This window comes from Cucurbita pepo, chromosome 13, assembly GCF_057944985.1.
Source record: "Cucurbita pepo subsp. pepo isolate OVF chromosome 13, ASM5794498v1, whole genome shotgun sequence".
NCBI lineage: Eukaryota > Viridiplantae > Streptophyta > Magnoliopsida > Cucurbitales > Cucurbitaceae > Cucurbita > Cucurbita pepo.
This window is the reverse complement of record NC_141810.1, coordinates 13,002,850-13,025,597: the sequence shown is the minus strand read 5'-3', so window position 1 is coordinate 13,025,597 and position 22,748 is coordinate 13,002,850. Positions and strand designations below refer to the sequence as shown.

Below are 22,748 nucleotides of genomic sequence, written 5' to 3'. Positions count from 1 at the left end.
TCTGCCACGTGGAAAATAGTGGGCACAATTTTATTACACGTGGCATACTTAACCTCCACATGCTTCTTTTTTGTGAGAGCGAGTATCTTCCCCGAGTGGGCCCCCGACATCCTGCCAGCTCGGATTGCAAAGATATCCTATCTCTTCCTCAATTTCTCTAATCTATTTCCAATTCCAACTTCGTGGGTTTCTTTCGGTTGGTGCACCTGTCGAGTACGTAAGTTTGGTCACCGTCAAATCTGGTCCATCCATCTGTGCCGATCTCGATATCGTCTAGCTCATCTTAAAACTATTTTGTTTTTCTTTTTTTGTTATAAATTAGTTTAAAAATAATAATTAGATATAAATTAAATAACAAAAAAAAAAAAAAGGTAAGAGAAGAAATTTATTTATGCTCCTAAATTTTAATTGTATTAATTTAAATTTTATTAATTAGATTAATTTGTATTAATTAAACTCTAAATCCTTGAAAATTGGACAGAAAATAAATGGGCCGAACAAATAGCCCAACCTTCGGAATCGGGTCACCGTTTACCGTGGGGACCGGTACCCGGTCTTCCTGTTTATGTCAATTCTCGTTTTCACCAGAAGATACAGAACAGGCGATTGAGCTCCATAGCGAATTAATGGCGGGGAGGACGATGTTGAAGGAGAAGAGCAGGGCAGGAAGCTTCTTCTCCGCGACATTAGTGCTTTGGACAGTCTCTCTTTGGTTCGAAATTCTGTTCGACAGGCGCTTCGAGCTGCTCTACCTCGTATTCGGAGCCCTGTTCTACCAATCCGCCAATTCGGCCATTCGATTTCTTATTTCTAAGGAACCTCTCGTAGTCAACACCGCCGTCTCTCTCCTTCACTCTATTATCACTTCTGCTTCAGGTTCTGTGCCTACTCTTTTACCCTTTGTTGCTTGTTTTCCCTCCTACTTCTCTGTGAGTGAAATCATGCCTTCAGTTGTTGTTTTTCGTCATACATGATTGCCTTCCTTATTTACTGTTTGATTCTTTGTTTGGTGGATACTTCTTTGGCTTGCTTGAAGGTTTAGCAATGGAATAATAAACTTTGTTTTCATTATAAGATAGACTGAGAGTTGATCGTGTTTCGTTATTGCAAGTTTTGTGTCGTAAATTGTGTGAATTATTAGTTATTAATGGTGCTTGTGAGTTTGCAAGTGTGCTGTTGTTTCTGGAAACCGGGATGTGGTTCAGTGCGTGTGCTACAGTGAGTTGTTTGAGACAATGAACCAAGCGCAAATGAATTTTTTGGAGTCCTTTTCCAGTACCAAGAATATTTAGAGTTTGTTCTTTACTCCTGTAGCATTACTTTGGTCAAATTATAACACTAAACCCCAATTTTTAAGCTTAAGTTCTTGAATTTTAAATGAGATTTAGAAATAGTTCATATTACCTTTTGTTATTATCCAAAATCAATCCGAAATAACTTAAAATCAATTCAAATGATATGAAAATGGTGATTGGAAGTGTAAATCAAACATTAAATTGATTTTGAATGATTAAATGCTTGATTTGGAGTGATTTTGAACATGACAAAAGTGCACTAAGTTGTCTTCCTCACACGAATTCAGTTAAAATTAATTCAATCGACAAAAACTAAACAAAATAAATTTTAAATTTAGATACAGATTAGTCTAGAGGGCCATCCATAGGACCTGTTAATCATAATGAAGATCTCTAACCTCAATACTCGTTTAAATCAAACAGGTCATTGTCATCTTGCTACACTACATAAAACAGTTCTAACCCAGACTATTATGTGATTAAAGGTTGTTTGTCAACCAAGAAAATGTCTAAAAACTCATGAATGATTAGAGAGATTCTCTCTTGGTTTCATTAGCAACTTCTTTGTATTGTTGAAGGTTGAGGAAATGAGGTTCAAAGCCTAAAGGTAAACTAACTATTTAATTGCTAGGGGAAAGGCTGCTAGGTTGGCCTTGGTTGCCACTTTATTCCAACCCAAAGGGCTTTTATTTTCTGAATTTCAATAGTTAATCCTATTCTTTGAGCCATCTAGTTAAGTCATCTTTATTTAATTGCAGTGTTGTTTGTTTTGGTGAATCGGTGGCTGAGTCATGGTTCGGACGGGATGTTTGAGCATTCACAGTTGTTTGGAGGAACATGGCCGTGGGCTTATGCAGCTTTGTGCTTCTCATGTGGTTATTTTGCATATGATCAGTGGGATATGCTGCAATACCGATTATACAGTGGCTGGATCCCTGCCATCTTGGTTCATCATCTGGTTCTCCTCATTTGCTTTACACTTGCTTTGTATAGGAATGTCACCATCAATTATCTCATTCTCACTCTCATTTGCGAGGTATGCATTAGTTTCTTCTTGCAAGATGTGCCTTATGAATATGCTGCTTTCTTTCTTTTTGTTTGTGGTTCTTTCTGAGTCTTTGCATCTCCGTTACCTTCATTGATATGGATCACAACGATGAAGGGTTTAATCACTTTGACATAGACACAAACATGAATTCCAAGTATTTTGCAAGCTTATCGGATTTAAGTCGTTTTTCAAAGAAACGGAATAGATAGATACTTTATCCAGTGTTGTTGGCTTGAACCGTCCTCATTCTCTTGTGGCACCTACTTTCTTTTTCTGACTTCTTTTTATATCACTTTCTCCCACTAACTTCTCTTTCCATTCACGTTTTCACGTTTTCTATCACTTTACACTCTGTCTTAGTTAACCATTCTCTTACTAGCTCTCTCCATGTGTAGACTTCCCATGACTAGTCTCTCTTTGTATATATCTTCGATTTTGAATCTATTTCTACACAATTTGTGAGATTTCACATCGGTTGGAGAGGAGGACGAAATATTTTTTATAAGAGTGTGGAAACCTTTCCCTAGCATATGTGTTTTAAAACGGGGAAGCTTGGAAGGGAAAGCCCAAAGAGGACAATATCTGCTAGCGGCGGGCTTGGGCTATTACAAATGGTATCAGAGTCAGACATCGAGTAGTGTGTCAGCAAGGAGGCTGAAACCTGAAGGGGGGAGGACACTAGGCGGTGTGCCAGCGAAGACGTTGGGCACCTAAAGGGGGTTGATTAGGGGTCCCACATTGATTGGAGAGGGGAACGAATGCCAGAGAGGACGTTGGGCACCGAAGGGGGGTGGATTGTGAGATCCCACATCGGTTGGAGAGAGGAACGAAACATTCTTTATAAGGGTGTGGAAACCTCTCCCAAGCAGACACGTTTTAAAACCTTGGGGTGTTACACAACTTCTCTGCTAAGGTCACTCTACACACCATCTCTCACTAATTTTCTTTATTAATTTATTGATATGGAGATGCACATACATACACCCATATGTAATGCTCAAATCAAAGAGCATGCCTTCTTTGGGGTAAAAAACAGTCATCTTAGTTAGCAACTGCAAGAGAGCGAGCTTGTAGTTTCTTTGCACGTTTGGAAGGACTCTAGAAGCCCATCTTAGTTAGCAACTGCAAGAGAGCGAGCTTGTAGTTTCTTTGCACGTTTGGAAGGACTCTAGAAGCCAATCATATCTATTCTTAGAATCAAATCAAGTTTTCATGAAACAAGAATCATTGTGATGTTTCAGCTGCATTCTATCTTCCTCCACGTAAGGCGATTGCGACGGATGGCTGGTGTTCGTGACGCCGAGAGCTTTATCGTGAAAGTCGAATGGACTCTGAACTGGCTAACGTTCATTTTCGCAAGGTTTGTACCTCACATTCTCATTACTGCCAAGCTCATCATGGATGCTTCCAAGTTTGATAAAGGCGTAGAGCTGCCGCTCGCACTGTTTGGGATGGCTGCCATGAACCTGCTGAATGTTTTTCTTGGCATTGATCTCTTCAACGCTGTAAAGAAAGAGAGTAATTATCAGAAAAATGATCATCTTCATAATGAATGAAGGCCAACATGGTGGAAATTGTATTTGTTCTTTGTATTATATTGTAAGAAAATGCTGAACAGAAGACGATTCAGGAGAAATTTATGTAACACTGAATACAAATTTGTGTAAAATTACTTTAATATTTAGTTAAAGAAATTTAGTACTATTATTATTGATTTTTAATATTTTTACAAAAAAAAAAAAATAAATAAATTATTCCAGAAAATTGGTTGACTAAAGTCAAACTTGCTTGCACAATTAAGCTCGATTAATGTATAAAATTAAAAATTATAATCAATCTTAAATCAAAATTCAAATTTTCTTTTATTTGTTGTTAGTCAAAGGGAAAAATAACTTTAATGTTGAATTAAATATTGTAATATTTAGTAAAATTTAAGGTTGAATTTGATAAAAATTAAAATTTCTTAATAAAAAGCCCTTGATAAATTTGAAGTAAATTTTTTTTTTCTACCAAGTTTTATTACCGTGCCATAATTAATATCTATTTAATATTCCCTACTCTTAATGATAATTTAAAAATATACTTTTAGATAAACAAATCTAATGTGATAAGTTTAGGAGTCAGAAAATTAATGGAAATCTAATTATTGTAACTTAAAGATAGAAAAGTTGGCATTGGTTGCAAGAATGCAACTTCCCAATGAAATTTAATTCCTAAATTCAATACAATTCAATAAGTTAAACCACCCATAGAACATTTAAACTCTAAGTCTAAACAGAATTAAATGCTAAACTTTCATAATTAATTAATTTTAATTAATTTTAATTATTTTTACTTGGATTTCTTAAAACCAACTAAAAACCTGCCTAAATAAAATTATTATTTTATCAAATATTATTATGTAAATAATAAATAAAATATAAATGAGATGAAAAAACCACTTAAATTTAATTTAAATGTTATTAATTTGATTTAAGAAAAAAGAGGAAAAGAAAAAGGTCCTACCGGGAGTCGAACCCAGGTCGCTGGATTCAAAGTCCAGAGTGCTAACCACTACACCATAGAACCCTTTGTCGAAAATTTGGGGATTTAATTGATGATATTTAAAATATATATTAATATCTGTTTCTTTATTATGAAAAATTCACAACCTAAAATGTAATATAACTCAAAATATATACCAAAGACGTGATTCTTTTAAAAAAAAAAAAAAAAAATTATCCTTATAAGACGATTCTTTTAAATTTTTACGAGTAAATCAATTTAAATCATTTGTTAACATCTCCTTTTGAAACCAATAACAAACAAATTGCCCGTGGATATAAAAAAATTTAAATGTTTTTTTCAATTTTGATGGTAAAAATATTTTTCAAATCTCGATTACTTTGTTTCTTACCTAATTGGTGGCATGGGATGAGCCTAAATATTGGTGCAGACAACATTTGGTTACAGGTCTACTTCACATATGGTCTAAAAAACAATGGCAAAACACTTCCTAGGAAGGAAAATAATAATAATAATAATAATAATAATAATAATAATAATAATAATAATAATAATAATAATAATAATCAGGCCAGAGGGAAAACAAAATTACTCTGGCCATTTTGTAGCTGCTTACAAATCTACACACGTCTATCCATATGAAGATTGAAAACATTCATATGTGATTAAACAGCATTTAATCAGCAAATCCATCATCTTTAGACACCAACCATATGCATTCCTGACTAAATTTCTAGTTTTATCCCGCCCTTGGTTCGAGAGAAAAACTTAGCAAAACCGTTTCGGTTTTTCTCAGAATTGACGATACGACTTACAATTACCGACGATGAAGTTGAAGAAGATGAAAATGGGGGCGAGTCGTTTTCGTTCTTATTCAATGATGGTTCAGAACTGTCATCAACTCCTTTAGTATAGTCTGAATCTCTTCTGGGTGAAAGTGTCCCGTTCGAATGCTTGCAATGCTCCTCGCCATCTGTGAACTCCGGTAGTTGCGTCGTATCGATCAGAAAATCTTCGAGGGATGCTAGAGATTTAAGCTGATTCCCAAGAGAAGCAATTGTCTTTTGACACTCTGCAAGTTTCCCTGCAGCTACAGCTAGATCCTCCTGCAAATGTTACCCCACTATGAGTATTCATTCAACTTCCCCGCATTTCAAATACATGCATCGATGTAACGGCTCAAGCTCACCACTAGCAGATATCGTCTTCTTTGGGCTTTCCTTTATAGACTTTCCCTCGAGGTTTTTAAAACGCGTCTGCTAGGGAGAGGTTTCCACACTCTTATAAAGAATGCTTCATTCCCCTCTCCAACCGATGAGGGATCTCATAGTCTACCTCCTTTCGGAGCCCAGCGTCCTCATTGGCACTCGTTCCCCTCTCCAATCAATGTGGGACCCTCCAATCCTTTGTTCTCCTCTCCAACCGATATGGAGTGGAGGGTCTCACATCGATTGGAGAGAGGAACGTGTGCTAGTGAGGACGCTGGGCCTCGAAGGGGGTGGATTGTGACATCTCACATCGGTTGGAGAGGGGAACGAAACATTCTTTACAAGAGTGTGGACACCTCTCCCTAAACACGCGTCTGTTAGGGAGAGGTGTCCACACCTTTGTAAAGAATGTTTCGTTCCCCTCACCCTAACAGACGGAAAACTCAAAAGGGAAAGCCCAAATAGGACAATATTTGCTAGCAGTGAGTTTGGACCGTTACAAGGGACCTATTTGATATTGCTAGCAATGGGTGGACACCGAACAGTGTACCAGCGAGAATGCTGAGCCCCGAAAGAGAGTGGACATCAGGCGATGTGCCAACAAAGACACTAAGCCTCAAAGGGGGTCGATTGTGAGATCCCACATCGGTTGGAGAGGGGAACAAAGCATTGTTTATAAGGGTGTGAAAATCTCTCCCTAGCAGACGCGTCTTAAAAACCTTGAGCGAAAGCCCAAAGAGGACAATATCTACTAGTGGTGGGCTTGGACTATTAGGACTAAACATGAAAAATGCTGACTACAAATTTTTACCTGCTTTATCTTCAACTCATGTTTGGAGATTTCAGTTTGTGATAGTTGTTCATCATGTTTCAATCTTGAAAGCTCTTCTTCTAGTCCCTGACACTTGACTGTCAATGCCAATGCAAAAGCCCTCTCATTTTGAATATCAGATTCCAACATACCAACCTTTGCATTCATGGTCAGAGATTCAGCTTCCATGCTGATAAGTTGAGACTCAATTCTTAACTTTGATTCATTTGCAAAGGTTAGCTCATTCTGCAACTTCTCCAGTTTCATTTCAGTTTCCTTGAATTGAAATTGTGAAATGTCAACAGAGTTCTGACTCTGAGAAAGAGCACTCCTCAGTTCATCTTTCTCTGCCTCCAACTTCATTAATTTCTCTCTCATTTCAGCTTTCTCTGCTTCCATCGTCGCTAACTTTCGCCCCGATTCGGATATCTCGCTCTCCATCATCGCTACCATTTCATCGACTTCAGCTCTCTCCGTTTCCATCATCTCTAGCCTCTCTTCCATTTCATCCTTCTCCATTTCTATCTGTTTCAGCTTCGCTTCCAATTCAATCTTTGCTTCTTCCATCTCAACCAGCTTCTCTTCCATTACAGATCTCTCATGCTGCAACGTCTCGAGCTCGGTTCTTATGGCATTTTCTTCAGCAGTAGGACGAGCAGAAGCTTCGGGTTCTTGATGACTCTCTCTTATAGAAGTTTCGGGTAATGATGCAAGCCTTTCCATCTCAAGAAAATCATCCATGAGATCAAGTTCAAGAGAAGAAGGAAGATTACTGCTAACAAGTAAGTTTGATGACCATGAGTCTGAGCAACTAGCTACACATTTGTTTCGTTCGGTTCTTCTTATATCCATATCCACGCCATTAAGCTGCTCTCCGTTATCCGATTGAGTGTCGGTAAGTGACTCGATAGAAATAGTCGTCGAAGCAGCTATGGATTTGTGATCATAAACCAATGATGGTTTGTATGACATTACTTTTAACCGGCGACACTCGGCCTCAAGCTTCGTCATTTTCTTTATGCTCTCAAGATGTTGCTTACTGGCTGTTTCAGCTGTTTGTGTACTCAAATCCCTCTCAATAGTCCTGGTTTCTAACTCCCTATATTGAGCATGAAGCTCATACCTGAGGGCTGCATTCTCCCTTTTCAATGACTCGAGCATCTTGCCAAGGCTAGGATCATTTTGAGGAGATTCACATTTAGCCTCATCCGCTTTGCACTCGAGCTCGAGGAGCTGCCTCTCAAGGTTCACCTTGATGGACTCCCAATCTCGGGTTTTTTCTTCCACCGTGTCGCGAATCTTCTGCTCCTGCTCCTCCCTTGCCAGCCTAAGCTGCCTAACACATTCTTTGAGGGCCCCATCAAGGTGGCTCACTCGGTCCTCCAATGCAGACTTTTGCTGAACTGTAGTCCCAAGCTGCTGTTTTAGTAGTCCAACTTCATTTTCGGCATTTTCCCATCCTAAATTCACATTAGAATAAGCAGAATTCATTTAGTTCATTCATGTCTAAGGATGTAAAACATGAACAAATTTGAAGTGTCCAATTATACCTGCGATAGCTTCTTCAGCAACTTTGGCATGCTGGTTGACCAAATCCTCTTTGGCCTTCACATTTAAAAGAGCAGCTGATAACCTATCAGATAGACCCTTTACACTATCATTGATCTCTTCTTGTTTTGGTGAATCATCATCAATGTCTTCATCACATACTGCTTTTGACGTTACTTCTGGTGACTGAATCTCGTGATTAGGCGACAACTTGGCTGCCTCCTGTTTATCAATAATGATGGGTGAGTCAAGCCAATTCTCCAAATGCATACCACAGAGACAATCAATTCTTCATGACAACTAATCTATAAGGATAATCCAACTAATGAAGTTGTCTCTTAGGTTGTCAAGGAAAACGCTCTGCCTACAAGTTAAGAACTTGAAGATTTCTTTTGTCTTCTACAAGCACCTCCATCTGTAACAGCCCAAGCCCACCGCTAGTAGATATTGTTTGCTTTGGCCCATTACGTATCGCCGTCAGCTTCACGGTTTTAAAGCGCGTCTGTTAGGGAGAGGTTTCCACACCTTTATAAAGAATGTTTTGTTCCTCTCTCGAACCGATGTGGGATCTCACAAGGGCTTGGGCTGATACAAATAGTATTAGAGACAGACACCCAACGGTGTGACAGTGAGAACATATGGCCCCCAAAGGGGTGGATTGTGAGTTCCCACATCGGTTGGAGAGGAGAACGAAACATTCTTTATAATGGTGTGGAAACCTCTCCCTAGTAGATGAGTTTTAAAACCGTGAGGTTGACGGCGATACATAGCGGGTCAAAGCGAACAATATCTAATAGAGGTGGACTTGGGTTGCTAAGAACAAACAAACATTCTGATTCTGCTTTTGTTTCCACTCCTGTAAAAGTTCTTACATACCCTTTTCACCTCACGAGGAAGAAACAAAACTATTTCACCTTTCTTTTCATCCCCAAGAGATCAAATCATACAATCACCTGGGAGATCTTGCTTCATCAAAAAGATGAATCTCTCCAATATAATTTACAGAAGATGTTAATCAAATCAAGCAAAACACAATACCATAATGTTTCTTGCAAATCCCTGAAAACAGACATAAATTTGGATACTATCAACTAGTTTTCGCCTTTCGGGTGTATGTAACAGCCACCACAATGGAGATGTTTTAAGGATTCATTTGCGTACCTGCTCGTCGGAAAACCTCTCGGAATACGTCGACATTGATCCAGAACTTTCGGTTTGTCCAGGACTTTTATCAGATGACGACTTCTTCTTCCATGGCCATTTTCTTCTATCCATCCTAACGCCTTACTTCCAAATCAGTCCACTGGTCAAAGCGCCATCTACAGACATACATACACAGTTCTTTAGAAATCCATTACGAATCCAGCTTCAAAATTTGCCTAAAGAGACTGTAATTGCCTGTGCTAATACGGGAATTTCAATCCATTCTTTCAACTTTGCTTCAAATCCACCCTAAGATCACCCCACTCAACAACTAGTAAATCACAGAAAAGGGTTTCAGCTAAGCAAAAACCCCATCAATTCTCAAGTACATTAGGTGAAAGCTTCGGAAGCCATCAATGGATTAGAAAAAGAAGAAGCCATCAGAGAAGAACAGATAAAATGAAAACGATACGCAAAATCCTTCAAACATTCGAAATAAAAGCGATCCATCAACAAGTCTACAGAAGATTCCCCCTCTTGTCTGAGGAATCAAAGGTTTCAGTAGAGTTCGTACAAGAAATGAATAGAAAATCATCAAAATGAAGAAGACCTAGATGGAAAATTTACCTTAAACCAGAAAAAATGTACAAAATCGAGAGCTCGAACAGGAGCCTAAACTGAAGAACAATAAGAACGGAATCCCTGGGAGGAGGCGTTCGGGTTTAAGAATAGTGGAAGAAAGCAAACGAACAGCTATCGCTGCAAGAATCTGTAGAATGTCTGGAAATATGCAGAAAAATTAGCGGCGAACGCCAGAGAATAAAGGGTTCCAATACCATTTGTTGTTTAATTTTAATTAGTTCTTCAGATTTCTGTTCACAATGGTAGCTTCCAAAATATTGAAGAAAAAGAAAGGCAAGGGATGGAGTGAGAGAGAAAGAGAGCATGTGATTGGGGCATATTGGAAGTGTGAAATTCAAGAATGGGGCCTCAAAAGAACGAAATTCAGTACTCACCTGCTTTGTTTTTTCTTTTTTTGTAACCAACAAAAAAATACAAATTTGTTTTTTTTTTTTTCTTTTTTTTTGGTTTATATATTTTGAAATATCGCTGCCGGAATTCCCGCCCTTGACTGAGAATCTGGATTTCTGGCATTTTTTTTTACTGTTCATGAAATCTAAACATATTAGTAGCGGCTATTAAATCCAGTATTTGTGTAACGGCTGACACTGGTAGCAGATATTGTCTTTGTTGTGCTTTTTGGACTTCCCTCAAGACTTTAAAACATCTGTTAAAGGAAAGTTTCCACATCCTTATAAATGGTGGTTTGTTCACATTGATCCCCTCGAGGCTTTAAAACATCTGTTAGGGGAAGTTTTCCACATCATTATAAATGAAACGTTTGTTCACATTAGTCCCCTCCAGACTTTACGTTTTAAAACATCTGTTAGGGGAAGATTTCCACATCCTTATAAATGATGGTTTGTTTACATTAGTCCCCTCCAGACTTTAAGTTTCCACGTCCTTGTAAATGATGGTTTGTTCACATATTGTCCTCATTGGGCTTTTCGGACTTCCCCTCGAGGCTTTAAAACATCTACTAGGGGAAGGTTTCCACATCCTTATAAATTGTGGTTTGTTCTCCTCCCCAACCAATGTGAGACATCACAATCCACCCTCCTTTGAGGTCAACGTCGTTACTGGCACATCGTCTGGTAACCCAAATCCACCTCTCCTCCCCAACCAATGTGAGACATCACAATCCACCCTCCTTTGAGGTCAACGTCGTTACTGGCACATCGTCTGGTAACCCAAATCCACCTCTCCTCCCCAACCAATGTGAGACATCACAATCCACCCTCCTTTGAGGTCAACGTCGTTACTGGCACATCGTCTGGTAACCCAAATCCACCTCTCCTCCCCAACCAATGTGAGACATCACAATCCACCCTTATTTGGGGCCCAGCGTCCTGGCACATCATCTGATAACCTAGATCCACTGCTAGCAAATATTGTCCTATTTGGGCTTTCCCTCTTGGGTTTCCCCAAGGCTTTAAAACGAGTCTACTAGAAAAATGTTTACACACTAAGGGTGGTTTATTCTCCTCCCAACCAATGTGGGACATCACAATTTGGGTATTAAATTTGATTTATTTTAATTGTTTTTTTGTTAGGAATACACAGATTTGGAACCCGATAACAGTCTCGTCCTATTGCAATGACATTGCACAAAACCAAATTGCTCCCACGCTCGATTAAGTACCAGTTGCTTTGCTAGTAGACCCACTTGGGTTGTGAGGCACTGTCTTCCCATTCTTACCAATCTCCAGTGTATAAACGTAACGTTGTTAACTTCAACTCAGTGCAATAAGAATCATTGATTCCTTTTGTTGTCTACTGTTTACGGCTTCATCGTGTGTACTCGAGGTAGAAGCATTATATTATGGATGAAATTATTTTTTTAATAATATTATTAAAAGTAGTTTTAAGAATATTTTCCAAGTCATATTTTATGAAAATTTTACTAATTAAAAAATAGAAAACATGTAATAATCATTATTGAAGAACGGGCTGGAGGATCATGCAGTATCGTCCGTTGAGTCAACCTTCCAAATCAACGACGCCAATTGATTAGACGGCTTAATCCAATTCACATTCTAAAAAAAACTTTAATAATTGATTTTAAATTTTAGAAAGAAAAAAAAAAAAAAAAAAACAGAAACTCATATTTTTTTGTTTCTTTTTTAGAGCGAAATTGAAATTTATTGCTGCATTGAAGTTACAGTATAGCATAAATAATTGGCTATTATTACTTATTTGTCATCAATATTATTTTACTTTTTATAAAATTAAGATTTTAATAATTAATTTTAATCCCGCGTGCTCTTTCTCACCCTCGCCTAATGTAGATCATAATTGCATTATTTTAATTTTTAAAACAATATATAAATATATAAATATATATATATATATATATATAATGTAATGAGTGAATTACTTTTGAAATTAGAATTGTATTATAATTGGCTAAAAAAAATTGCAGTCAATAAAATGAAATGAAGACAAATTCTGAAGTATCAAAACTTTAGCCGATTCATTGAATTAATTGCATAATTAGGGGATACAATCTTTTAAAGGGATATATTAATGTCACTAAGCTCGCATTGTCAATTATTTAATCATATTTATCACTAAATATTAAATTAAAAAATAAATAAATAAAAGGAAAGTGACGGGAACGACCGTTGAGCGCTTAACAGAAAAGCAAGCAGGAGCTGACGTGGATGAAAGATGGAAAATATGGACAAAGGATTTCTTTTAATATTTCTATATTTTTAAGTTAAGTCATGAAAAATAAAATCTGACGTGGATATAAAAAATTTATTAAGCACAAATTTGAACAATTTTTAAAATTTAATGATATATTAGATATTTTAAAAAGCGACTAATTAGATATAAATAAAGTTTGAAAAATACGGCCTCCTGTAAATTCGAGGACAAGAATGAATTGAGTGCTGCTTTGTTGGGCTTTCGTGCTCCGAAAGGGCCATTAAATATATGGACTAAGCCCTGGGCCTGACCATGGCCCAGGCCCAATCCCTGTCAGCTTCACTAACCAAAGAGCACACGCTGAGCCGCTCCTTTCGGTATAATTCCTTTATACGAATCTCCGGAATCTGCGTGTTTAGGATCTTCTAGAAACGTCCACACAAAGATGAAATTCAAATGAATAGACTATATAAAAAGTTCTTTTTCACCCTATCATCAAAATTTGAAACTTTTTAAAATTATTTAATTTCAATCCTCAAACTTTGTATTTTCAAATATATTTAAAAAAAAATACATAAAGATTCAATGACTACGAAGAACAACCGTGAATAGGTTAAGTTAAATCAGGTTAAAAACATTTTTTTTTATCCATTTTATAAAATTGGGGGAGTTAATTTAACAAAAATTAATTTTACAGGAAGCATGAATCAAGTACAACAATTAACTAACGGGGTCGTACATAGATGAATTGAAACTACATTAAAAATAAGATAACTAAGAAAGGTTTATAAAAATTATTACGGCATTGAAGTTAGAGTATTTCAATCACCATTCTTAGAAACTAGAAGCAAATAACGCGACGTTCTTAGAAACTAGAAGCAAATAACGCGACGTTCTTAGAAACTAGAAGCAAATAACGCGACGTTCTTAGAAACTAGAAGCAAATAACGCGACGTTCTTAGAAACTAGAAGCAAATAACGCGACGTTCTTAGAAACTAGAAGCAAATAACGCGACGTTCTTAGAAACTAGAAGCAAATAACGCGACGTTCTTAGAAACTAGAAGCAAATAACGCGACGTTCTTAGAAACTATAAGCAAATAACGCGACGTATCTCACAAGACTCGATGGAACATTATTTTTTTTTAAGACTCAGCGTGAGTCACTTGTTAATGTTTAGGACTAAAACCAAAACGAGACGGGGCTCCTCCAAAAAAGCATCCCACCCACCGATCCACCATCACAAAAAACTAAACGACGACGTGTCACTTTATGCGCCGATCGTCAAACTCTCCCCACCAAATCCACAAGCACATCCCATTTCACCATACACTCAAATTCCCTCTGATTTCTCGAAACCTTTCTTCTTAAAAGCCTATCCAAATTACTCACCCATTTGCTTAAGCTTTTAAATCACAGGCTTCCCTGCATTAATCTCACTCAAATACCTTATAGCATTTTCATTTCGGTTCATTTCGGTTCATTTCCATGGCGGCTCAAACCATGCTCCTCACTTCTGGTGCGTGCGCCGGCCATAAGAAAGAATTCGCTTCTATTTTCACTCGAACGCTTAGACCTAACACCCAATTTACTCACCTTCTTTTCAATCCTTCGCCTTCACATTCCGTTTCCTTGCCGGCGCGTGGGTTTACGACTCTTGCGGTTTTTAAATCCAGAACTAAAGTGCCGCCGAAGAAGGTAATTTTGATTTTGATGTTTTTTTTAGAGAGAGGAATTGATGGAATCTGAGTGTTTGTTTGGTTCTTGATTTGATTTTAGGTTGCGAAGCCGAAGGTTGAAGACGGCATTTTCGGGACTTCCGGTGGCATTGGTTTCACTAAGCAGAATGAACTCTTCGTCGGCCGTGTTGCCATGATCGGCTTTGCTGTGAGTTCCTTCGAATTTATGGATCTACGTTTATCAAATACCTAAGTAAGGCAACATTACTATAAATCTAATTGGATTTTGATATGTATGATGGTGTAAAATTTGCAGGCATCTTTGTTAGGAGAGGGGATTACCGGGAAGGGAATTCTGGCGCAACTGAACTTGGAAACTGGAGTTCCGATTTACGAGGCGGAGCCTCTTCTTCTATTCTTCATCTTGTTCACTCTCCTCGGAGCCATTGGAGCCCTAGGAGACCGTGGAAAATTTATCGACGATCCAGAAACGGCTGGCTTGGAACGTGCCGTCATCCCTCCCGGGAAGGGCTTCAGATCGGCGCTAGGTCTCAAGGAAGGAGGTAAATTACAGTACAGTACAACGGCATTGTTCAGTTAAATCAAATCTTACATGAAATTGACGATGACTCTGTTTTATTGAAGGTCCGTTGTTCGGATTCACGAAGGCAAATGAGCTGTTCGTCGGGCGATTGGCGCAGCTAGGGTTTGCATTCTCGCTAATCGGAGAAATTATTACAGGAAAAGGTGCGTTGGCGCAGTTAAACATCGAGACGGGAGTGCCGATAAATGAGATCGAGCCTCTGGTATTGTTGAACGTCGTGTTCTTCTTCATTGCAGCTCTGAATCCTGGAACTGGAAAATTCGTCACCGACGAGGAAGATGATGATTGAACGGATCGATTCTGCTTTAATTTTCTTTGTACATGAACTTAGCAAATCCGCGAATTTCTCTCTAGGCTTGTGTTATTATAACATGTGTATTCTGCTTGATCACCTAAAACAACGAAATCCAAGCAACCGACTTTGACTGGTAAATTGTTAAAAATTATTATAAATATAAAACTTTATGGGAAATAATTATGCGACTTTTTAATATTATACCAAAGAGATAAATGAATTAGAAAAATAAAGTTAAGAAAATTAGGTAATTTATTAGAAACTAAACACGCATTTTTAAAAATTTATATAAAAACATATTTTTAACTTATATAAGAAATTATTAAATTGAAAAAACTTGAGACATTATATATTTTTATTTTTAAATATTATTGAATTTGAATATATGTTTTAAATAGGAAATATATTGAAAAATGGGAATGATCTATTAAAAATGGTTATAATTAGCTGCAATTTCATAAAATTCGCGGGGAAAATGGTTATAATTAGGCATTAAAATTAATATTTTACAAATATTAATATTTTCCTATAAACAACGAACAAAGAGTTCACAATCAGTCGTCCCGTTCCCTCCAATTTTCGAGCAATAATGAAGAAGACCATTCCCAATTTGCCTTTCCCGCGAATTCTTCCTTATGTGAGAGCTTTCTAAGATCCAACCATTTTAGCTCCAGCGATTCTTTCTGTACAACAAAATCTTCAAGTATCTCTTTATTTACAAATTCATGGCTGTCGAAGCTTCCATTGAATGCGATGGGAGAAATGGAGAAGTCAACGATCGTGAAAGACGGCCGTACTCGCAGCGTTCATCTCTACAGGTTCTCTCTCTCTCTCTCTCTCTCTCTCTCTCTCTGAAGATCGATCGCTTTTTAATCTTTCAAAATAATTTGGTTTGTGATAGTTGCACCCCCTGTTTCGTTGGTAGGGTTAGGGTTAGAAATTCGGAATTATGTTCTTCTCTGATGGTTAATATATTTTCAGTGGATGTCAAAATCCAAATCCTGTTTGAATAAGTTGTCGCCTATCAGATAAGAGCTTCAAGATGTAGATGGGGAGTTGTTTGGTGACCATTCAAATTATTAACAATTACAAATTACTAAATGCAATTCTTCTTGAAGTTTATTTTACCATAATACGAAATGCTTCAAGTGTTTATCTGTTCATGGGTTGCTTTCACGCAACCAAGTCAGGTCGATTAATAGTTCTGTTTTGGTAACTTATGCCCATGTTACCAGCTGAAGCTTGGATTATCTGCTTTCATGTCCTATACTCTTTAAAACTAGCAGGCCTCAATTGTTAGTTTCACTCTTTCTATCTGAGTCACGACATTGTGTTGTTCAATGTTTAGGCACCATCAAATATTTTGGAATATTTGATTCCAACCAAATGCCCTGTGTTACCTGCTGTGAGCCAACAGACAGAGCAATTCTTTGAGTAGACTTAGTTTTAATGGTCGATAGTCTTTTAGAAACCGTACTTTTAAAATTTTGGAGAGTTAAAAGATTGCTGTACATCGTGTTAAGAGATCATTGTTTGTGAAGGCAATATTCATGGGCTTTGCTTAAGAAGTTTTGTCTGCTCTTGCCAAGAAATCCTGTGGGTTTAGGGAGGCTTTGTCTAGAGGCAGAGAATTGGAGTGTCGAGATTGTTTTGCCTTGTGGTTCTTCTCAGAACCAAAAATTTAAGCTCGTCAGTTGTGTATTCATCATAGTCTCGAAAAGTGGAATCAAAAGCTGCAACAACAACGATATATAATTCCTGTTGGAACAGAACTAGGGTGCCCGTATCCCTACTTCTCCAGCTATCTGGTTTCACTTTTATCTATTTTCGTTGATAAATGGTGAAAACTTAGTTTCCGTCTAGGTATGCCTTCTCCAGCTATCAGGTTCTCTTTTATCCAATTTGAGAAGCTATTTCCGTTGATGAATGGTTGTCCTTATAAGCTAATTGTTCTAGAAATTGTTCTAGACCTCTTATTTGGTGTAGCATGTTACATGGGCCGAGCCTGGAAACTTAGTTTCCATCTAGATATGCCTCCTTGGATTGTTGTTACATATTCCGTTCCCCTACTGTTTTTCTTATCTGCCGGTGAAGGAAGCTTTTCCAACAGACTCTAGGAATCTCTGTTCATATTGCCATCTTTCTTTCTTCCACTCCCTTTTGATTTTTTATTCTTAGAAAATAAGATTTTCCCATTACATTTAGTTTGAGATCTTTCTTCTCTTGGTCTCATGGTACAGTTAGTAGTGGCTACATTGGGGTTTTATGGTAGATGGCTCGAAAACTGTATAGAGCAAGATAGTACTAAATAGTTTATGCAGAAAAGAAAATTACCCAAGATTAGGCCTAAAGCTTTTTATAAATTCGCATTACAACAAGTTTGACCTTGCAATATTTATGAGTTACGATCTTATTGCAATCTGGTGTTGTTAGGATAACAGTCTTCTCCTATCAGTCTGGCATTGTCGACTTTGAACAATTGGACCCAAGCCTATGTAGTCCTTTAGGCTTCTCTATTTCATCATAAATTCAAGATATTCTCTCCACTTGTAACCAAATATTACTTAACCAACAACTCCTAAGAGGAAAAAGTTATCTAGTCAAGAGAAACATACCAAACTCAAGATACAACATACCTCACGATGGATAATTCCTTAGCTTCGTATATCTACACATTCTATGATGTTCAACCCTTCATCTTCACCAATCAGGCAAAATCTCACTAATACAGCTGAGAGTCAACGTAATGAATCACTAGAATCTCTACAGAACAGAATTCCATGTTTCTCCATCATTTCTGTTTTGGACACTGCTTATTTACAGTGAAGGAGTTGATACAATGATTGAACAGAACTAGTTCTATTTTTTAATAGAAAACTTTAGATTTAAAAGCAACGAAGAGGGTTGCAGAAACAGATGGAAGAAGGGAATGCGTGTCGGTATACCAAAGATGCATGTGGGCAGACACTTTGAATTGTTCAATCACCCATTATTTCTTTCCGCCATATTTCTCTTTCCAGTTTGCTACGTGTCCTAAGTTGCGTCTTTTACACACCCACCAGAATTCTTGGGAAATTTTTACTTTTATTTTTATTTTTTTGCTGGGTCGGTGAGGTAAACTCGTCTCTTCAGTCGTCCCATCTAAACAGAAACGGAAATTTTAAAATGCTAAGATCATCCAAAGTTGTATTAAGATATAATATTTGAAAATATAACTTAATCAAATTAGTAGTATATTTTATTTTATTCTCAATATTATAGTTATTTATATTTTTCTATTCTATTTAAACAATGTGTTCTATGTAAATTTGCCTAATCTTTTTAGATTTCTGAAACGGATGAAATTTTATTTACAAATAATGACAGATGAGATATGAAATGATATGAGATGTGAATCTTATTTGATTCAAGTTTTCTCCTTTAAAATAAATCTGTGTGTCCAGTTTGATCAGTTAAAATGGGATGAGTCATAAGTGACATGTAAAGGTAATTGGAAAAAATAACAGTAACCCACTAGTTAAAATTGGTAAGACTGTCAAGTACGGCTTTAGAATATTTCACTTTATACCTTTTTTTTCTTTCAAATAACTTTAATACCTGGTTTTTTCTCTCTCTCCTCTTCTTTTGAATTCCTTTGAAATATAAAAATATGTTAAAAAGAGAAAAGGAGAAGCAAACACATTAATGGAGTGTCTTACACTAATAATAGTGGATCGCAATTTGGGTATTGGATATATTAAATGATTAAATTTATCTCATATAATTAGAAAGTTTTGATTTGGTCACTATCATTTTATTGTATACATAATCTGTTTCCAATATTTTAAGAAAAAGTTAATCGTATAAATAGTCCCCTCTCTCTTTATTTCTTTATTTCTTTATTTCTTCTTTCTTTTTTCTTTTGTCTCCTACTCTGTTGAATGCGTCAGTTATCTATTACTTGTCTTACATGAAGAGATAAAAATTATTGTGTGAAAACGTGGATCGAAGGTGCTTTTTACATTATCGTTTATGGATTCGAGAGGTGGGAAATGATAGATTCTTTGCAACTCGTTTTCCAGGAAATTCACTTTTGGGGAAATTGTTTGTGAAAGGAAAAATGAGTAATAGGGCTAGAACCTAAACACTATTACTCATTTTTGGAAGATAATACAGGAAAGCCATAGCGAGAGAGAGAGAGAGAACTACAAGGGATGGGAAAGAAAGTGAAGACATGTGAGCTCAGCTGTTGGACGGGAACAGGGTGTGTATGAGAGAGAAGGAAACGGAAAAAGGAGGTGAGAAATGAGGAAAAGTACAGACAAATACCAACCAAAGTTAAGTGTATAAAGGTCATTATTCATTGAAAATCCTCTTTTGGCTGTGAAAGAATTTCGCTGTTTGTAGATTGTGTGACCTAAAATAAGATGCTTATCTAAAGTAGGTTTGACTTGGAAGGAGTTGCATGTGAAAGCAAGCTCTTTCCCTTGTAACCAAAGCTTCTTCACTTTGTATCTTAGCACCAATTTCACTTCACTTGGTAATACAACATTTTGATGGAACAAAGCTGCAGAGGGGTCCTCATTTTCCCTTCCTCCATACACTATGTATCAGTTCATACATTACTTTTTCCTTTTCCCTATCCACCTCCTAAGAAAGAGAGAGAGTTGGTTAGATAGAGGTATCCATAAAAAATATTGAGTTGTGTAGGTGGAAGATGTAATATGTAACCAACCCTTAGCCTCACTATCCAATTTCACCGATAAAAGTGTCCTATTATTTTTAGACTAAATTATAAAAATCACTTGTGGATGTAGCCATTTGATTAACTGTTCTTTCAAAAGACAGTTCATAAATATTCCAAAACTACTTTACATTAGAAATTTATTTGAATGTTTTCCATTTTCTTTTTTCCCCAACGAAAAAGATCATTTTGACCAAACAAAGTCTTGAACAACTATATATTTTTTGAGCTTGAGTTGTTTTAGATTTTGCTGGTTTTGCAACAAAAATAAAATCTTAGGAGAAATTGCAATTCATAAAATGAAAATACATGCATACTTTGGGTCATACATTGCTGAAAATGTTTAATCAATGTCGTTGGTGTTGGTTTTTGGTTGATAAAGTTGGGTGAAGATTCATGTCTTGTCATTTTCGCCCACGCTACAGTGAGCTTTTCTTTCCTGGACCTGAATTTGTGGTCCTTTTCCAAACCTATGGTCCTCTTGCTTGGGAGGGCAGTTGTGACAAATTGCCTTTGTCAAGGACCCTGCTAAAGGATATAGACTCTGCCTTATTCTAATCTTCCCACATGCACACAGACTTTAGCTTATTGGAAGAGAATATCTAGGCTGGTGAGATTGTTTTCAATACCATTCCAAAGACTAGTTCTACACAATATCATGGGTTTGAAAGATTTATATATACATGAAACGACTGTTTTATGGTTCAAAGATTGAAGCACTAAGACAACTATAGGCCAAATTAGAGTAGTGTAGCTAAGGGGCCCTCTTGCTCCATTGTTTCCCACTTTGTGAACACGAATGGGAAAATTCCTTCTCCTGTTGTTTTATTCAATATCAGTGTTCGATATTCAAGCATTCTACATAAGAGGGGGAGGGGGGAAGGAAGAAGAGGAGATATATTTCAAGCACATTACAGAACTTCATTTACATTCATAAATTCTTAAACCTGCAAGCGCTCAAATCAAGAAAATAAGTTTTTGACTCAAATCTTTATACAAATCACATTTGAATTCCAATTCACGCATAGATATTCTCTTTTGCCTATTCAGTGTTTCTTGACCTTGTCAGAGTTTTTATCCAGCCTTTCCTTGTCTTAACTCCTTCCACGTGGCAGACTGTCCCTTTGTTAGACCTTTTCCTTCTGATGAGCTGGAAGAGGTGGCAAATCCGCTTCCGCCACCTAAGTGAGGCACGGGTCTTGCCGTGCTCTATCACAGTCTTGGTCTCCTTGTAGTCTTTGGTCAAGTGGTGATTCCATGACAGGCTGCAGTTTTCCAGGGATACCTCTGAGACCTTGTTCTCCTCCCATGACCCAACTCCGTTTTTCCCAAAGTTGATTGAGATGAATGAGTCTACATGATTTTTGTGTGGGTCCCCGTTATAAATTAAAATTTAGAAGAAAAAAATTCCAAAGACACACCACCTCTCAGCCAACTATACAATTAAATAAGATTTAGAAAAAGGAAAAGAAGAAAAACTTGAAAGATTCTAGTCAGTGTTTTCCAGATGTAAGCTTCTGTTTTGTTTTCCTTGCCCTCCCCCACCACTTTGCTCAGAGTTTAACCCCAAAATTTTGTCTAGTTTCTGCCTAATCTTTGCGATTACAGAACCTGTCTACTCTGATTCTCTGTAATAATTCGAACAATTCAAACTTGAACTTTTCGCTACTGTTGCTAAACAGTCTCCCCCACCGTTTACTTACTCTGTTTCTTTTTTTACTTTTGGACTTTCTGTGTTCCTGACACTGCCCCCTTCTGCCAAACCACTCATTTACCATTCCACCGTTTTTTCTTTTCCTTCTCTTGATTGCATTATACTCATTTTGAACTCTCCTCCTCTGAATAGATCATATTCCATCGTCGTGGAATACAGAAACAAATACACACCCACAAACCCATTAACGATTCTCTTCCTTTTTTTGCCAGTTTTTATATCGCACAGCTGAAAATACCAAGGAATAGTAGTTTTCTTCATGATTCTGAGATTTGAAACTAGGAAAAAGGATGTATAATTTCTTCAAGATTCTGATATATATACACACACAGCTGAAAAAGGATATAATGCATATAAAGCTGATTCGGAAGTACCTTCTTGACTTGTGGAGACTTCATCGTCTGAGTTTCCGGGCTTCCAATGCCGGAATTCGAGACGGCTGATGAAAGAGCTAAAAGCGAAGATCTTGGAGAGGTTGATGGGAGTTTTCCGGCAGCTTCGGGCTGAAGAGTGGTGGCGGCCTCGTCTGGACGCTAAAATATGAAGCCTCTCGTTTAAGCACAAAGCGCAGACGCCCACCACTATTTCTTTTGGATGGAAGTAACAGGAGGAGATTTGATCTCTGTACACATTCATGCTTGATTGGAAGGCAAGAAAGTTGAGAGTAAAATACAAGGCGAAGGGGGAGAAAATGAGAGGTTGAAGGTGCTTTTGGTGTTGGTGATTTATAGTCTAGAAAATGAAATGTATGCACCAAAGTAGGTCTTGGAATAGGCCCCCTAGCTAGTAAAATTTGACCCAACCCCACCAAGGACTTGATAAAGATTGGGAAAGAAAAAAAAAAAAAAAAAGACATTTTGGCCCACAAAGGTTGATTTCTTTTAGATAGCCATGTTGCGAACATTT

At 37.2% G+C, this 22,748-nt stretch overlaps 4 protein-coding genes and 1 non-coding gene across 5 annotated transcripts; 2 read left to right on the top strand and 3 right to left on the bottom strand.

Annotated features, from left to right (window-relative positions):
- Nucleotides 1-560: 560 nt before the first annotated feature.
- Nucleotides 561-4,057, top strand: LOC111808889 (TRAM, LAG1 and CLN8 (TLC) lipid-sensing domain containing protein). Its single transcript, XM_023695121.2, has 3 exons — nt 561-876; nt 2,054-2,331; nt 3,585-4,057. Exons 1-3 carry the CDS (start codon nt 627-629, stop codon nt 3,897-3,899), a joined length of 843 nt encoding a protein of 280 aa, XP_023550889.1. The 5' UTR covers nt 561-626; the 3' UTR covers nt 3,900-4,057.
- Nucleotides 4,058-4,839: 782 nt separating this feature from the next.
- Nucleotides 4,840-4,911, bottom strand: TRNAQ-UUG (transfer RNA glutamine (anticodon UUG)). Its single transcript has one exon. It is a non-coding gene; the product is annotated as a tRNA-Gln (tRNA).
- Nucleotides 4,912-5,381: 470 nt separating this feature from the next.
- LOC111808888 (filament-like plant protein) lies at nt 5,382-10,552 on the bottom strand. The gene is made up of 5 exons (XM_023695119.2): nt 10,186-10,552; nt 9,577-9,734; nt 8,418-8,637; nt 6,868-8,327; nt 5,382-5,954 (listed from the first exon to the last, which is right to left on the bottom strand). The coding sequence occupies exons 2-5, from the start codon at nt 9,688-9,690 to the stop codon at nt 5,574-5,576; spliced, it is 2,175 nt and encodes a 724-aa protein (XP_023550887.1). The 5' UTR covers nt 9,691-9,734; nt 10,186-10,552; the 3' UTR covers nt 5,382-5,573.
- A 3,645-nt stretch (nt 10,553-14,197) lies between these two features.
- Nucleotides 14,198-15,543, top strand: LOC111808052 (photosystem II 22 kDa protein, chloroplastic). The gene is made up of 4 exons (XM_023693831.2): nt 14,198-14,525; nt 14,607-14,714; nt 14,823-15,069; nt 15,152-15,543. The coding sequence occupies exons 1-4, from the start codon at nt 14,316-14,318 to the stop codon at nt 15,397-15,399; spliced, it is 813 nt and encodes a 270-aa protein (XP_023549599.1). The 5' UTR covers nt 14,198-14,315; the 3' UTR covers nt 15,400-15,543.
- Nucleotides 15,544-21,024: 5,481 nt separating this feature from the next.
- LOC111808883 (uncharacterized) lies at nt 21,025-22,520 on the bottom strand. The gene is made up of 2 exons (XM_023695113.2): nt 22,217-22,520; nt 21,025-21,481 (listed from the first exon to the last, which is right to left on the bottom strand). The coding sequence occupies exons 1-2, from the start codon at nt 22,476-22,478 to the stop codon at nt 21,171-21,173; spliced, it is 573 nt and encodes a 190-aa protein (XP_023550881.1). The 5' UTR covers nt 22,479-22,520; the 3' UTR covers nt 21,025-21,170.
- Nucleotides 22,521-22,748: the final 228 nt, after the last annotated feature.